The following is an 18,390-nucleotide window of genomic DNA, read 5'->3' on the forward strand; positions in this document are numbered from 1 at the left end:
CATTATCAAACTTGACTGATCTTGAGGCGATAGTAAGTTAATTCCTAGAAAACACATGGCCAGAAAATCTGTGCACTTACAAAATACCTCACATTAACATTGCAAACATTTTCAGGTTTCATCCTCGGGGGTCAATTTTGATAACAAGAGAGGATCAGTTGGAGACAACGACATAGACCAGGGAGTGTTTGAGGACCCAAGCTTTTCTGAGAGCCCGGATGGTGAAAATGGAACAAAGGAAAAGGAAGGTCCTGGCCGGAAATATATCCGGGAAACCTACCCCCACATCACCATTATAGACGGTATGTCAAGATGCAATAATGTTGATGAACATTAATATTAAAAGCAATTTTATTCTCAATTTGATAGTATTTGTAACTAAAAATCTTTGATTTTCCAATTTTAGCCAAAGCAACATATTTTTTTCCAATCCAAATGGCCCTGGATCCGTTGGCCACATACTTTAACCCTTTACCCCTTATAAACGCACTAAACGGGTTTGTAGTCCCTTTAAAAATCTAATTAAATTAAAGATCTTCTTGACTAGAATAAAGTTTTTAAGGATTCAGTTCACACCTGAAGATACTGATGAGCAGCAAACAGCAGAGAACCTGAACAGATTGCGAGTTATTAGCAGGCTGTTCTAGGTTTATGCTATTTGCTCATAGCTATTTTCAATTTGCTTCTTAGTGGGAAAGAGTTAAGCCCAGGCTAATCTTGGATGACACTTTTCGCCTAGGCTTGAATTTTGTTTATCTTTCAAACTAAAAAATTCCATAAGTGTCATTCCAGATAAGTTTTTAGTCTTTGCGACTTGCACAGGCTAACTTTGGATGGTACTTAACACACATGCATTAAGGCTGGTTTTGCCAGAGACTGGCTCAAATGAATTTGCTAAATATTTGTTTGTTTGTTAGATAAAGACAGTAAAAGTAGTTTCATCTCCCTTAATATGTTTCTTACAACCAATACATGCCTAATTGTCAACATGCCTCAATACACACCTTACTGTCAACATGTCTTACGTACGACAAATACGCACCTTACTGTCTGGATGACAATTTGCGTTTCAGAATATCATACACTTCAACACCGTTATTTCTAACACTGATAATCCGAAGTCACCGTTATTTCGAAGTATTTTTCGGGTCCCTATTTTGGTTCTTCTTTGTGTAATGTAAAATTTCATTGTAAATCCGAACTTTGTTAAACCGAAGAAATCGTTATTTGGAAGTGATTCAGTCTGTCCCAACACTATAATTCGCACCTTATTATCAATCTTTATTCCAAAGTAAAAACTGCAAAATACTGAGCGTATTTTCACACCTTGTCGTGGCGCGTCAAAAGCCGATAATTACACCTTTGTCGTCTGTGCGAAAGCCGGTGTTCAGAGAGACATCGCGTATTAGTTAAAAAAATGTTAATTCATTTCCGAAAATGTATTCATGTGTTTGTATGTCCGATCATTTGTGCTATTCGTTATATTTTATATGTTCTGTAATTAGACAAAAATAAAAACAAGAAAAAGAATCTTTTTATTCCTCCGTTTGTTACAAGTGGAAATCTATTACTATATGACTAGTTTACGCTTTTAAGGAAGTGTGTAACAGAACCATGCGACTTCCACAACGTTTTATTTTTACAGAAACAAAAGAAGTCTTCTGTCAAATGTTTATTTCGAATTATCGTTAATCCAAAGTTTTTTTAACGGTCCCGCCGACTTCGAAATACCGATGTTGAAGTGTATTAACTTTTCTTAAGGTCAATTTTAGTTCTTGCTCAAGTATAGGGATCAAACTGGTTTCAGTTGGCAATGGAAACCCGGAAATTGAGCGTGAGCCCGGCCAGCTGATAAACCGCAACCCCCTGTGCTGCTACGACTGCTGTGGGGGACGCCTCATGGTAGGCTGGATGTGGTACCAGCAGGTCTGTTTCAGCATTGTCTCTGAGCCCATGTTCGACTTGTTCATCATTCTGTGCATCGTGCTCAACACGCTGTTCATGACCATGGAGCACTACCCGCAGACCGACACGTTCACGCTGACACTCAGCGTTGCCAATTATGTGAGTACAATAATCTTTATATGATATTTGCAAACACTATACTGGACAAATTTAGCTTGGCAACTGTTTTCACAATATAGACATATGGAAGGTATGTCAATTTTTCTTAAGACAAAAGTCAGCATCTTAAAATTATATAAATGAAAAATTGGCAAATTAAATTTGGTATATTGAGGAAGTCAACAGTATGTTACTTCTTTATTCATTTAAAAAATGTTATGTCATCACAATATTATTTATATAATGTGCATTTCCATATTAAAGTGTGCACTTCAGTTGAGCCAGTCTAAACAGATGTAACCTTATCCTGGCTCAGAAACAAAGTGAAAATGGCTTTATGCAGCCAGCATAAAACCAGAACAGCCTGCCAGTAACTCACAGTCTGTTCAGGTTTTATGCTGTTTACTGCTCATCAGTAACTTAGGGTTGGATATGAAGCTTTTAAAACTTAAATATGGTAAGATTTGAATTTGAACCTGATTTTTTAAAAGACTATAAAATGTGTCAAAGTGGGTGTCTGAGTGCTAAATGGTTTTGAATTGTTTAGAAATCAGGGCCTGGTATTCTTACAGTTCTTCTCTGCGGTTTTCATCCTGGAAGCGGTGTTGAAGCTGAGTGCTCTAACCAAGCACTACTTCAAGAACAAGTGGAACATATTTGACCTTGTCATCGTGGCCATCAGCATCCTTGACATGTCCGTGACCTCTGTGGATGGCCTCTCAGTCATCAGGATCTGCAGACTGGTCAGTACAGGACACTGGGATGCATGCATAGTGTCTGCTTGGAAAATGGGATGGGATGTTGGGTTGTTTTGGGTGGGCTTTTGAGGAATGTCTATTCCAAATGCATTAGAGTTGTTATTAAGAAACCTTAATTGTGCAATTTAGGGTATTTATTAATTCAGTTTGTACACTATTAGCTTAACTTTGGTTCAAAACAAAACAAAATATTAACAATGAACAAATGATTCACATAATTTATTTGTCCTGAAATAAATACCCTAAATTTGTTTAACTATTTCAAATATAAAATAAATAAAATCTACTCAACTGGAACAGATCTTATAACATGTGTTTGTCGCTTTCTACTCTTCAAACTTTGACAGGTCAACATTATGTGGTTATTTCTCATTTCTAGTAGTTAAAGGACGTTCAATACCGGATACAATAGAAAAATGCCTTTTGTCTGGTGTGTAACACCTACCTGCATTTATTCAGAGTTTAGTCAATAAAGGTTCTCGTACAGTTTCTGTCGTAAGAGAAACATGCTTGTTTTATTTACTGGCAATAAACTGATATATAATATGCCTACCTGCATTTATTCAAAGTCCGTACCGTTTTACCCCTAGTTACGCGTGTTCAAGCTGGCCCAATCGTGGCCCACGATGCGTCTGCTGCTGGCGATCATCATGAACACCCTGGGCGCCCTTGGCAACCTCACTCTCATCCTTCTCATCGTCATCTACATCTTTGCCGTTGTCGGCCTCCAACTCTTCAATGACAAATACACGGATGACAAGTTTGAGCCAGGGGAAATAATCAGGTAATACAAAAAAAAGAAGGTAAAATTTTCTAATATAATTTTTTGGTTATTGATTATATCTGATGGATTGTACATGTCCGTTTTATTTTTGTATTTTGAATGAGTATATCTCATCCCAATTATCGTTCTTTTGCATAGTTGTATCTTTTCCTCTAGATTCAGTGATTGTTTGTTTTGTTTCAAATGTGAAATTTAAATTTGAAAAAGTACAATTTTAATTTTAAAAAATGCGAAAATCGCTATGTGAATTTCAATTATTTTGTAAATATTCATCTCTTAACCATGTGTAAAAAATGTTTCATTAAATATAAAAAGTCAAATTTAATCTAAGTAGCTGATGATACAGAAAAAGAGGCTACAGGAAAGAAATTTTAATGAAGAGAAGTTATCAGCTACCACCGATATTAAGTTTGTTTTTTAGGTTATTGAATATCATGTGGTACTAAGAAAAATTAAACACTTTTTTGTATTCTGTAAACAGCATTCACTTGACATTAAAATATTGCCATATTAATATGAGACTATGAAATCAACCTGTACCTGTACATTTTTAGGTGGCACTTTAAGGACATATTCCATGCGTTCATGATGATATTTCGAGTGCTGTGTGGTGAGTGGATAGAGCCGCTGTGGGACTGCATGCGTGCTTCAGATGAACTCTGCATGGTCGTCTTCCTGCCTACCTTGGTGATAGGAAACTTCATCGTAAGTGGGCCGTTGGGAAATGGGAGGTTGAGTGTTCAGTTCAAATTCGAAGGGAAATTAAGGAAAAATCTGGTATGATTTATCATTATATCACTCAATGTGTTTGAAAACTTGAAGGGCATTTTTATTATGCATTTGTATTATTGCAGTGCAGTGCAGAAAAAGGTTGTTCAATACATTCTTCTTAGATTATTGATGTCAAAAATTCTGTTCATTTAGCGTGGAATATGAGTTGTTCAATACAGCAGCTTTTCATGTTTAAAACTGGACAAGAGGGTAGTGTGACTCAAGCCAGTAAACCTGACCTGCAAGACTGTGAACCTCAATATGGCATTAACTGACTGATCTTTGTTTCTAGGTGCTGAATCTCTTCCTTGCCTTGCTGCTGAGCGCATTCGCAACCGACAGCATCAAGGGCTCCGATGATGAGGGAGATGACGAGAACAGCAAACTGAAGATTGCAATCCAGCGCATCATCCACCTGTTCTGCTGCTGCTTCAAGAAGAAGTCCAAGGCAGTGAACTCCGTGTCACCAGACATCGAAGAGCCTGATGAGACTGAGAGGAAAGAGACCCCCACAGAGGGTACGCATTCTTATTTTTCTCCACTCTTACAAAAGTGCTGTGTATGTGAATTGTGAGAGTATTTGTCATATAATCAAATAATGTAATTTTTAAAAATGGCATTTAAAAAAGAACTTTATTATAGACGCAATAAATGCCTGATAAACGTTCACATATTCATTCAGGAACAACAAAGAACAGATTTTTACTCTTTTTCTAACCATACTCATGTATGATGTTGTTTGGCACACATGTTGAAGATGATTTAATACACAAACTTATGATAAAGCTAATTTGCATATTTGTTATTTTATTTTAGCTCGGCTGTTTTCGGAGAAAACCCAAGGTATTGTCATAGCCAGCTCGTCTTGTCGTGTCTGTCGTCGTATCCACCGTCCGCATCGTGCCAAAACCTTACCATTTTGTCAAGGTTTTGAACATTGGCTCTAAAATCAAAGTGCTTCCACCTACAACTTTGAAACTTCATATGTAGCTGCACCTTGATGAGTTCTACATGCTCACCCATATTTGGGTCATTAGGGCAAAGGTCAAGGTCACTGTGACCTCGAAAAAAAAAAAATCTGACAAGCTTATTCCTTCAAAAATGCACCCGCAGCCGAGCGTGGCACCTGTTATGCGGTGCTCTTGTCTAAATAAATAAGTTAAAAAGAAAAGTTGCTTTTTGTGAATTTGCAAATATTATTCTCGCTCATGTTGGAAGGAAAAAGTATATTTTCACTTGTGGCAATGCCACTGATGCAAATATTTTGTCTATAACCTCTGATGAAATAAAGTTTGTTCATACACCAAAATCTGTTCTATATTTGTCGTGGTCTCAGAGTAAGTTAGGTTTATGCATGTGAATAAAGTATCATCCCAGATTAGACTGTGCAATATGTTTGTATTCAAAAACATACCTTTTTTTCAGGTGAAACGAAGATCATTGTGACAAATGGCATAGACAAGAAGCAGTCCAATGGTACAGCTGTTAAGGACATTAAAACAGTAGACAATGCCTTTACAACCAAGACAAAACGAGACCAGTTCAAGGACTTTAATAAGGCCATGGACAAGTCAAAAGAGGAAAAGAAGGAAGGTTCACCAGAAAACCAGCCTAAAGAAGAGAAGAAGAAAACAACTACGGACAACAAGGATAGCAAACCCAAGGATAAGGCTGTTGTAATTAATGAAAAGGACAAAGAACCTGATGAGGAAGAATTGGCTAAGAAAGGCATTGTTTTGTACAAAATACCAAAGAAACCAAAGAAAGAAAAGAAGGATTCCAAAGACAAGAACAAGGTGGACTCAACGCTAAATAATCCTAGCAACAGCAACAAGGACGCTGATGATATGGAGCTTGGCGCTGAGGCTTCAACAATTCCAAAAGACGAGACAGAAGAAGAGGAAAAAGTGAAGACAATAGAAATACGTACATGTTGGCCCCTGCCTTGTGCTAAAAAGTAAGTATCCTTGCATGATGAGAAAATAAGGATATTTAACAAGGTTTTTTGAAGAAAAAAACTGGTTATTAGATGCGCGAATGTCAGCGGGCGGGCGGGCTGGCGGGCGGGCTGAACAAGCTTTTCCGGGCCATAACTCTGTTGTTCATTGTCAGATTTTAAAATCGTTTGGCACATTTGTTCACCATCATTAGACGGTGTATTGCACGAAAGAATTACGTTTCTTCAAGGTCGCGAAAGAATTTCGTGGATACCTCCAAGGTCAAATTCACAATTTGAGTTTGAAGGTCAAAAATGGCCATAAATGAGCTTGTCCGGGCCATAACTTTGTCGTTCATTGTCAGATTGTTAAATCATTTGGCACATTTGTTCACCATCATTAGACGGAGTATTGCGCGAAAGAATTACGTTTCTTCAAGGTCAAGGTCACAATTTGAGTTTGAAGGTCAAAAATGGCCATAAATGAGCTTGTCCGGGCCATTACTTTGTGATTCATTGTGAGATTTTAAAATCATTTGGCACATTTGTTCACCATCATTAGATGGTATGTCGCGCGAAAGAATCACGTCGATATCTCCAAGGTCAAGGTCACAATTTGAGTTTGAAGGTCAAAAATGGCCATAAATGAGCTTGTCTGGGCCATTACTATGTCATTCATTGTGACATTTTAAAATCATTTGGCACATTTGTTCACCATTATTGGAAGGTGTGTCGCATGAAAGAATTTTGTCAATATCTCCAAGGTCAAGGTCCCCACAACTAAAAATAGATAGATTTTGAAACAGCTATGTAACTATGAAAGACTGATAACTCAAGAACGCTTAGGCCTAGGATCATGAAACTTCATAGGTATATTGATCATGACTGGCAGATGATCCCTATTGATTTTCAGGTCACTAGGTCAAAGGTCAAGGTCACAGTGACTTGAAATAATAAAATGGTTTCTGGATGATAACTCAAGAACGCTTAGGCCTAGGATCATGAAACTTCATAGGTACATTGATCATTACTGGCAGATGACCCCTATTGATTTTCAGGTCACTAGGTCAAAGGTCAAGGTCACAGTGAATTGAAATAATAAAATGGTTTCTGGATGATAACTCAAGAACGCTCAGGCCTAGGATCATGAAACTTCATAGGTACATTGATCATTACTGGCAGATGACCCCTATTTATTTTCAGGTCACTAGGTCAAAGGTCAAGGTCACAGTGACCTGATAAAGTAAAATGGTTACCGGATGATAACTCAAGAATGCTTATGCCTAGGATCATGAAACTTCATAGGTATATTGATCATGACTGGCAGATGACCCCTATTGATTTTCAGGTAACTAGGTCAAAGGTCACAGTGACAAAAAACATATTCACACAATTGATTCCACTACAACTGACAGCCCATATGGGGGGGGCATGCATGTTTTACAAACAGCCCTTATTTTCTCATTGAAATCAAGGTCAAATTTACACAAAGGGGTTAACAATACACATTTTGAATTGTCTCCCTTTATCAGACTTTTTTTCAACTGAAAACCTGGTTTTGTGACAATTTTGTTAATTCAGATACATTCACTGGAAATCTTCATTAAAAAATGCAATCCTTCTTTTTTCAACTAGACTTTTGATAAAAGTTCTTTTTGCGAATAAAAATAATATTAGTTTTGTGGATGAATCAAACATATACCAAATTTTATAGCTGTAATAATTTAAAAAAAATCATTACTAAGGGGCTGGTTATGTACGTGTGGTAACTGTACAATTATACATGTATTGTTTGTGCCTAATTTGTACTGTGTTTATACTCCTTATTTTACGTATACATATGGAAAGTAATTAATATTTAATTGCTGACCAAAATTATCCAATGACATTTATCACATTTTCAAATTTATAAGTTGTGAATTCTAAGGTTTTCTGGGTTTGTTTTTTAAATTAAAGTTAATATTAAGATTGTAAATATTTGTCTGATTCTGCATTGTTTTAAATTGGTCACAGCATTAAACTTGAACCATTATGTGACAGAACATTTTCAGTATTTATACTTTTTATAATTCATAATTTTAAAAATTGTGTTCTTACACTCTACTTTACATTTTAACAATTGGATAGTTCACCTTGGAAGTGCTTTGATTGTTATTCGCAGACTTCATACCAAGTGTGTGACATTCTATAGATATTGTTTTTTATTATGCAAGGTTTGAGTCCAAGAAATGGTAAGATATTTAGAGGTGCTTTGAGAAGTCAGACATTTTGCTGAGACAATTCTTATAAGTGCATATATGAAAATCATATTTTTGTATGATTTAATTTAATAGCTAAGAATAAGATTTAATGTGAGCAAAATAGCCGATGTCTTTTGAAAGCAGTTAGTTGTAGAATGCTTATTTACCGAGCATGAATTGTAACATTGTGCAGGTAGTACAATTAACAAAGTAGACGTTCAAGACTTTTGATGAAATCTTTTTAGAGCTAAAACAAAAAATGAATATTCTCAGTTAGTGAGAAAGAAAGTCTCAGTCAATAGTCAATAGTTTCTGTTTGAAACATTCATGTTTCCCTAACACTTTGTCACTTTATTCTCCCACTTTTCCACTTCTTTGGTTTTTGGTTTGTATTCTACAAACATTTTTGCTGGTCTAAGATATCTCTTTTTCTAAATAAATTCACATGTAGATCTTGCACTGATAGTAGACCCTGATCTCTATACCTTCACCTAACATCACAAGGGGTTATTTTTGTGGATATGTTTTAATGACAGTACCAGACTTAAGCTTTTGTATGCTGATTTGCTCGGGGTGTTTCAAGTCAAGGCCACATTGTCAAGGTAAAATGATAACAGCACTATAAGGCTTCACCAAGCAATGACTTCCCACATACATTGAAGGATTCAAAAATAAAATGGAATTGATGCTCTCATATGTCATACACTATGTTACACTCAAAACATAATTATGCTACCTTTAATGTCAAGGACATATTTCAGGGTAAATTTAAAAAAAAAGAATATTTGATTGTTTAAATCGAGCTTTTTCCAGCTGTATTTCTCATATGTTATAAAAGATCATAAATACTTGGCACAAATGTTAATCTTAATAATATAGAGTGTTACACACAAAGCACAACCAACTCAGAGGTTAAGGTCAAACTTCAAGGTCGAATGTTGAAAAGTAGCATTTTACTGGAAAAAAAGGGTTTTGTGTGACCTTTCTGTTTTCTCTATAATTCAAGCTATTTTCAAATACCAAATGACAAATGTTTACCTATATCAGATGACGTGTTTAACAAAGAAAGAGGTATTTACAACTTGTATCAAAGTCATGCTTTATGGTCAAAGGTCAAATTTTATTATGAAAAGAAGTCTTTTGAAGTGCTGTTTTTAGCTCACCTGAGCGATAGCTCGAGGTGAGCTATTGTGATCACTCAGCGTCCGGCGTCCGGCCGTCCGTCTGTAAACAATTTGTGAACATCTTCTACTAAACCATTGAGCCAATTTCAACTAAATTTCATGTGGAGCATCCCTAGGTCATGGGACAAAAGAATTGTTAAAAAAAATTTGATCACATAACCAAGATGGCCGCCATGACCATATATGGTAAAAACCTTAAAAAATCTTCTTGTCAGAAACCGCTCATCAGATTTTCAAAAAATTTCACAGGGATGACCTTTGAGGGCTCCCCTGAAAAAGTTGTTCAAAGAAATTTGATTCGTCAAAAAACATGGCCGCAGGAGCTCGTTGAACTTTGCATGTTTATTCGTTTTTGCCTATTTTGTGAAAACTTTCAAAAATCTTCCACATTTTTTGTCCGATCCTTTCCAAATTTGCACAGTGTCTTTATATTAATGAGGACACGAACCCTACAAAAAATGAGCATTATTGGTCCATGAAGTACAGAATTACCTCCCCTTGAATTGAGAAAATGGTGTTTATGCAATAAAGTCCAAATTTTTCATCCAATTCTTTCCAAACTTGTAAGGATTTAGCATGGTTCAAACAAGGGAAACAACTACGGTTTATGCATGTTCTTTTTATTACAGATTTGCCTCCCTTTAATTCATTCAAAATCTCATTTTACAGCAGAGATTCCAAATCTGACCTGTAAATGAGCCCCATATTTACTGCTGGTGCTATGTTACCTTTTCCCATTTGATCATTCTTAAGTATTGGTCTTGTAATGCCTGCGACTGGCTACTGCATACTTGCTATCTACGACTACTACTAACTATACTACTACTACTACTACTACTACTACTACTACTACGACTACTACTACTTCTACTACGAACTACTACTACTACGAGCTTCTACTACTACTACCACTACTGACTACTACTAACTACTACTACCTACTACTACTACGACTACTACTACTAGTACTACTACTACTAGTACCAACACCCACCAAAACCCACCACCATCCACCGTCTACTATTACTACTTCTACTACTACTGCCACTACTACTACTACTTTTACCACTACTTACCTACTACACGACTACTACTACCACTAACTACTACTACTACTACTACTACCTACTACTATTCTACTACTACTTCTAACTGACTACTACTACGACTACTTCTACTACTACTACTACTACTACTACTACTACTACTACTACTACAACTACTATTACTAACTAATACTACTACTACTACTACTACTACTACTACTACACCACCACCACCACCACCACCACCACCACCACCATTCACAGTGACAAAAAACGTATTCACACAATGGCTGCTACTACAACTTATAGCCCATATAGGGGGGCATGCATGTTTTACAAACAGCCCTTGTTTCTATGGGATTTTAACCACAACTGTTCATGTTTATCTCCGACACATATTTTTAGGTCACCTGTCATGAAGTGACACGGTGAGCTTATGTGATCGTGTGATGTCCGGCGTCCGTTGTGCGTGCCTGCGTGTGTCCGTGCGTCCGACCGTCAACAATTTGTTTGTGTAGACAGTAGAGGTCACAGTTTGCATCCAATCTTGATGAAATTTGGTCAAAATGTTTATCTTGATGAAATCCGGTTTGGGATTGTATTTGGGTCATCTGGGGTCAAAAACAAGGTCACTAGGTCAAATAATAGAACAACCTTCTGTAGACAATAGAGGTCACAGTTTTCATCCAATCTTTATGAAATTTGGTCAGAATGTTTATCTTGATGAAATCTGGGTTGGGATTTTATTTGGGTCATCTGGGGTCAAAAACTAGGTCACTAGGTCAAATAATAGAAAAACCTTGTGTAGACATTAGAGATCACAGTTTTCATCCAACCTTTATGAAATTTGGTCAGAATTCTTGATGAAATCTGGGTGGGATTGTATTTGGGTCATCTGGGGTAAAAATCTAGGTCAAATAAATAGAAAAACCTTGTGTTGACAATAGAGGTCACAGTTTTCATCCAATATTTATGAACTGTGGTCAGAATGTTTATCTTGATGAAATCTGGATTGGGATTGTATTTGGGTCATCTAGAGTCAGGAACTAGGTCACTAGGTCAAATCATAGAAAAACATTGTGTAGACAATAGAGGTCATAGTTTTCATCTGATCTTAATGAGTCAGGTGAGCGATTCAGGGCCATCATGGCCCTCTTGTCTTCATTCTTGTAGGATATTGAAATAACGTAGCACAATCTTTACTCTAAACAAATGAGTGTGCTGCACAGTGCATCTTCATTATAATGCAGCCAGCTATATATCTGAGACCAACACATTATTGTTCTTGTTTCATAATTTCTCATTAAGCATTTTTCTTTAAATTACAACCCAAATATTGTTGCTGATTGTTTATCATAAGCTAGGTTTCAGACTATATTTCTTAAAACTATTTATAATAATTATTATTTTAAAATTATCAGATTACTTATAAGGTTAATTATGAGCCATTTGTTCTATTTTTGCGTAAAACACCCTTTGAACTCATCCATTTCTGATATTTAGTCTTTGTTGAAATCAAACAGTAGTTGCAGACAACAATGTTTTTCATTTATCATAGTACAGGTGATTATATACTGTGGAATCACTTATTTTGGCACCCCACGTATTGCACAAATTTATAACCATCTAAATACTTGCCAAATGTTATTCTTGCAGCTATACAATCTGCCTGGGGATTCAAGGGGTTGTGTTGAATGTGTCCTAAACATTTTGTTGTAAATGAACAAAAATGCTATCCTTCTTCTGGTTCAGGCTGCATTAGTTTAAACCTAAAAAAAGTCATTTCTTACTCTCTCAGATCTGGTCCAGACTTGCATTCAAGTTGAACTTTGAGGGCATTCCTTTGGTCAGTACAGTCAAAAACGACCAATACTGAAGTGTTACCCTTTTATAGAATAATATTGCAAGTTTTTATTTTTCTTCTTACAAGAAGAGGACATCTATTTTGGTATCCATATATATGCTGTTTGTGCTGTTTAAATATAAAACATAACATGTATACACAAGCAGAACAAAATACCTGCAAAATAGTCAGTAAAGATGTTTCTTTCATGAAAATAGAATAATACTTGTTTCACAAATTACCCATTGAGTGTAATCAAAGATCCTAGTAACAAGCTCCCTTAAAGTGGAGGAAAAGTGTGATGCACTGTTCGGTATGGCTTATTATGTGTTATTTGATAGAAACCTTACAAATGCATGGATGATTATTAAAAAGTTGTTATCTGGATCTCAATAAGTTTGGAAAAAAATAAGTACAAAAAACGCTGACCCATTTTATGAACCAATTGTAGTTTCATAAAATTATCATGGTTTATACAGTATATGATTTAGAAATGATTTTAAATGTGTGTGTTGTCTTTGTAGTGTCCTATTAGTGGGTTTTACCAAAACCTATTGCATAGTAATTGGCATAGAGTGCTCAGATGTATTTTAAACCATTTAATTTTACAGTTGTTTTTCACTGTCTCTGGGAATATTGGGCTTACCGTAATTACTCTATGTTTTCGGACACTAAGTTTTCGGACACCCCTTTTTTTAGCAAAAATAATTATTTACCGTGACTCTTAATTTTCAGATACACGAGTTTTCGTCCATAATTAATGTCTCTAAGTTTTTGGACAGCATATTTTACAGCGCTGTTTTAGTAAATTTCGGTCCTGTTTTCGATATCTAATGACACTTCGATCATGGGGTTTTACAACCAGATTAACAACATCAAACATGACAGGTGCATGCCTGAGGGCAACGGACCATTACATTTGCGTTATTGGGTAAATAACCTTGTAAACCGGTATTAAACAATGGTTTCGCCCGATAGCATAAGCGTTATGACAATTACCAGGGGTAGTGTCAATTAACATTTCAATTATCTACCGCAATGTTACTACCTCTTCTCAGTAAAATAACTTTGACAAATACTAAACGCTTCAAAGTGTGATGCACCCTATTGCATGTTTTACGAACAATGGAAGGTATTAGACAAAAACTATCGGAAATGAACAAACGAAGAATTCATAGTTTGCTTTTTTTATTGCGTTAATTACAGGTTCATACTAGCGAGTATCGGTACATCACATGCTCATTTCTGAACTCGTTGGTCAAAGTACAACCTTGAAGTAACTTTCTGTTAAATAAATTAAGCATTTAAAATAATTTAAAATGCAGTGCAAACATATATAACTGTAATTTTTACTATACGGCATGGTATTTTACAAGCGCGTTCTATTACCGGTAGTCGTTGATACAATTGACGCTATTTTCTGACACTTCAATTTTCGACTCTAAGTTTTCGGACACCTGTATTTTGTGAATATTTTTCGTATCTAAGTTTTCGGACAAGAAAAAAAATAATTATTTTTTAAGTGTCTGAAAACATAGAGTTATTACGGTAATGCCTATGCATAAAATATCGCCTCAAATTTGCCTATGAAGACCACATAGGCTGATCTAGGATGAACTTTCCGCCTAGACTGGATTTTGGTTAAGAGGAGACTATAAATGAAAAAATCCATAAAAGCCAAAAGTATTTCCCAGATTTGCCTGGGAGGATTCAACAGGCTAATGCACAATTTAATCCATTAAGTCTTCATGGTATTCCCAGTGACGGGCTTGTATCCTTTTTAATATGGAAAATTGCTCGTATTTTGGTAGTTTTATCATTTGCATTAAATTTTAGCAATGCTTTTAAAGAAGTTCCTTGGTCTTCAACATTAAATAATATTTTGTGTGGTTGAACAAAGCTTTGATGTTTTCAATGATTTTTTTTGCTTCTTGATTAGATAGACCAAGACCAAATCAATTAATGATTTTATTGGCTTAATATGAATGGCTTGTTAAATATTTCATAGATACTGTTTTAATTTGTACCAGTAGCAACCTTGGTAAACCATTTATCAACTTGTGTGTGATATCAATGCCCTTTTTTTACTTTAGGCCAATTTTTTTTATTAAAATGATTTTCAGATTTTTTTTCTAAAAGTGTCGGGTAGGAGGACGGGAAAAAAAATGATGGGTGACCAAATATGCACCTTTTTAAAAATGTTATGGTATGAAGTTCTTTTTACTAAGCAACCACAGTGATTTTTTTCAAACATGTTGATGTGCAAAATGATCATAATCAGACTGTAAGTTTTGATGTGCAGTTTTTAAATTAAAATATCTTTCACTTGTCTATTATAAACTTTTTGGTGATTTTTTGATGGGTTTTTTTCACAAGGAATCCATATGTTTCATTAAAAATGCTTTATCTCAACAAACAACAAATAAGCTATTGAGGTTTAAAAGAAACATTTATTGTTTATTGTCCAGTAAAAATCAATACCGCAGACAAATACAAATTGCATAGTAAAACGCTTTTCAGGGGTTTCACTGGCCCAAAAAAGTTGTCGCCACTTTATCGCGGTGTGAAAACTGCCCGTAATTTAAACTTAATAAAAAAGGACAATCATTTAAGGAACCTTACTACATTAATGATAATGGCATTTATTATATTTTTATTACTCTGAGAAGTACATTACATAAATAAAAAGAAGTACCTTCATAAATCTTAATATTAAAAGCTTTATTTTTATATAAATAACATTTTTTCCACTTGATAAACCAGATAACCAACATAATATGATAACGTTAACAATAATGTAACAGTATGCTGCATAAATGTTTCAGAATTATTTATTAAAACCTAGAATCACACAAATATATATCATCTGAAAGAAAAATAAATCAAACATCAGAAAATAAAGCATCTCAATTCAAATTGTTTAACAGTTTATACATTTGGTCATTTGGACATGATATACATCAACTTCTGTTTATTATCAAATTTCACAAATTCTAAAACAACACCTTTTGTTAAAAGGTTTTCTGTTAGTTGTGATGGTTGATTTCCAGGTTCAATTAAATGAATATTTTTTCACATCTATTTCTTGACAGAAAGGCCCAGGATAATTGCCACCATCCATTCTTGTTGTCTGAAATAACACAAAACATATTTGTACAAACTTGGACAACAAATCAACACATAAATGTCACTATCTTTATATATGTCTGAATTTTAACATATCCGAAATATAGAACATCAAGTGAAGGACCTACTTTTGATTTCAGAAATAGTTGGTATCTTAATTAAAATATATCGTTCCCATAACATTTTAATAATGGAACTGTTAAGCACAAAATTAATGCCTGTTGAAACAAGTTAACATGTGTTTTTGTCATGGTATTGATTAAAGAAATAGCGTCCCTAATAATCGTTATAATTATTAATCTTCGTGACAGTTTATCCCAGGATAACACAATTGATAGTTCAATGTCATAAAGGAGCTGTTAATCCGATAATAACCCCCATAAACTTGACTATTTTATTTGGAAATTCATGGTTTGAAATCGTTTTAAAAACTGTTGATTTTGCGATTTTTGAACTTTTGGTACGAACCAGTTCGGAACAAAAACGAAGTTTTGTACCCATTGAAAACAACGAAAAAACACATATTATATGCACGAATTCATCACTACAACTACATTAAACAACACATACAATTTCATTCTCTAAAATATGACCGTATTTGTGCGTAAAATATGGAATGTTTAAAGTTGATAGGCGTAAATGGGTTTTGCATTGCCAGCACCTGTTAAATTAAAATCGTTCTTTTCTTATTGCTTTCATAATAATTTTAGTCATTTTAATACTATCAATTTTATAAAATTGTAAAGAAATTATTAAATATTTACTTACAAATCGATTCCATTCAGGATTTAATTTGACGGTTGCATACTTATAGGGAAATTAGCAGACTTTGCTGATGAAAGCGTTGTAGCATTCTTCAACTTCTTGCACAAACAATGATGGCTTAGCTGTTGGTTAATTCCGGCACATGTACACAATGAAGGAGGTTCACGTATTAATGTGGGTAATTAAAACTGTGTTTATTATGATGATTTATAACTCATTTGAACTTTTTCTAAAACCCGGCAAGCGTTTTGTGTTTAAAAGCCACCTTTTGGCATCCGAAAAAAAAACAGATTTATTATTATTTTTATTTTTTTTGGTTTCGTCAAAAATTGGAGTCAGCGGGTCCGAAAATCATTTTATTAAAAAATTCTGGCCTCAAGTACATGATTAAGTTTTATGTTTGACCCTTCCATTTGAAGCAAATGATTGCTTCACAAGCATTCACATAAATTGATGTGTGATTATTAATTAAGGATTTTTATTGTGACTAAAACTTATTATTTGAAGGACATAAACATTATTTGAATAATATTTTAATAAGCGCTCTATAAAAAAAATCCATTGGTAACTGATCAGAATGTTTAACATTCACTATCATTTCATACCATCTGGTCAGTGAACTTTATAAAATTGAGCACAAAGAAATCTGACATAGACAATATATATATTTCAATTGCCAACTCCCTGGTTACAATTTTGGTAACTATGACTACACAAGGGGCTACCAGTAAGGGATGAATCATATATCATGGTATCACTGATGATTAAAAATTCTGTTATACAAATCTTACCAGACATTTAAATGAGTATTTTGTATGTTATATCCTCAATTTGTACCGTTTCTTTTTCATCTATGAAGTCCTGATGCCTCATCTTGATTCCAGTATGCCTCTGTATTTCAGGTGTGCCTGTTGTTGGACCCACACCGACGGGGAGATCTACAGAAAATGGTTCCGTGTGCGCGTTATGATGAACATGATCGTGGGCCACAAGGTGTTTGAGGGCTTTATCCTGCTCAGCATCGCCATCAGCAGCATCACCCTGGTGGGTTAAGCATGTTCCTCATTATGTCTGGCAAATATTTTCTTGCAGAAAAAGAGTTAAAATATCCCTTTAAGGTAACTGATCTCAAAAACTCATTAAGTGCTTATATTTTACACTGCTAATACGATGCGCATCATTCCAATATGGGTCTTATGCCATATGCAGCCAGCATAGCCTGCGCATCAACAGTGTGTTGAGGGGCTACAATGTTTGCTAATGAGACTACAGCCCCTATGGTGTTTGTAAATCAATGAATGAGTTTAACAAAAATAGGTCATGTCCGCCTTATCCAAATGATTAACTTCAAGGCTTGGACTAACCACCTTGGACACACAGAAATGCAAGTGATAATATGCTTGTCAACTATATATTTGAGCTACATTCTAGTTTTAACATATTTATTTTAGAGGATTTAAATTTAACGCCTATGGGTCATTAGGAAACTCTGGAGGCCGTGTCCTGGGTAGATCCAGTACTTTGTGCCTTACAGGGAGATCTTAAGAACCCTCCCACAGTGGGAGTAACCCTAGGCAGGCACCATATTCTCTACACTATCTCAATCCTGGAGCTTTTTTGTTTTATTGGCCTATATGAGTTTTTGTGTTGAAACAGCGTTCCTGTTATATAAAATAAAGTAAAGTAGGTAAAGTGTCATCCTGTGCAGTCAAGACATGCTTATCAATGAAAAGATTTTCCACTTGTATGGTATTTTTCGTTGAAAGGGAGTCATTCCTTAGCAAACATCCAGTTAAGGCTGAAAAAGTTGCCCTGATTAGCCTGTGTGGGCTGCAATGGCTATTCTAGGACAACAGTTTACGCACATGTACTA

The 18,390-nt window shown here is 35.1% G+C and overlaps 2 protein-coding genes across 2 annotated transcripts in view; one reads left to right on the forward strand and one right to left on the reverse strand.

Annotated features, from left to right (window-relative positions):
* Nucleotides 1-18,390, reverse strand: part of LOC127879302 (molybdopterin synthase catalytic subunit-like) — a 237,775-nt gene that overhangs the window by 88,264 nt on the left and 131,121 nt on the right. The gene's annotated exons all lie outside the window — the stretch shown is intronic.
* The window catches only part of LOC127879286 (sodium channel protein 1 brain-like), a 118,166-nt gene that overhangs the window by 71,957 nt on the left and 27,819 nt on the right, over nucleotides 1-18,390 (forward strand). The window contains exons 16-24 of the mRNA XM_052426049.1: nucleotides 116-302; nucleotides 1,808-2,064; nucleotides 2,637-2,807; nucleotides 3,413-3,606; nucleotides 4,161-4,311; nucleotides 4,670-4,895; nucleotides 5,803-6,334; nucleotides 8,527-8,544; nucleotides 17,420-17,561. Of these exons, the coding sequence (XP_052282009.1) occupies nucleotides 116-302; nucleotides 1,808-2,064; nucleotides 2,637-2,807; nucleotides 3,413-3,606; nucleotides 4,161-4,311; nucleotides 4,670-4,895; nucleotides 5,803-6,334; nucleotides 8,527-8,544; nucleotides 17,420-17,561 (1,878 nt within the window). The remainder of the gene's footprint in view (nucleotides 1-115; nucleotides 303-1,807; nucleotides 2,065-2,636; nucleotides 2,808-3,412; nucleotides 3,607-4,160; nucleotides 4,312-4,669; nucleotides 4,896-5,802; nucleotides 6,335-8,526; nucleotides 8,545-17,419; nucleotides 17,562-18,390) is intronic.

The sequence above is a fragment of the Dreissena polymorpha genome, chromosome 4 (genome assembly GCF_020536995.1).
Source record: "Dreissena polymorpha isolate Duluth1 chromosome 4, UMN_Dpol_1.0, whole genome shotgun sequence".
In the NCBI taxonomy this organism is placed as follows: Eukaryota; Metazoa; Mollusca; class Bivalvia; order Myida; family Dreissenidae; genus Dreissena; species Dreissena polymorpha.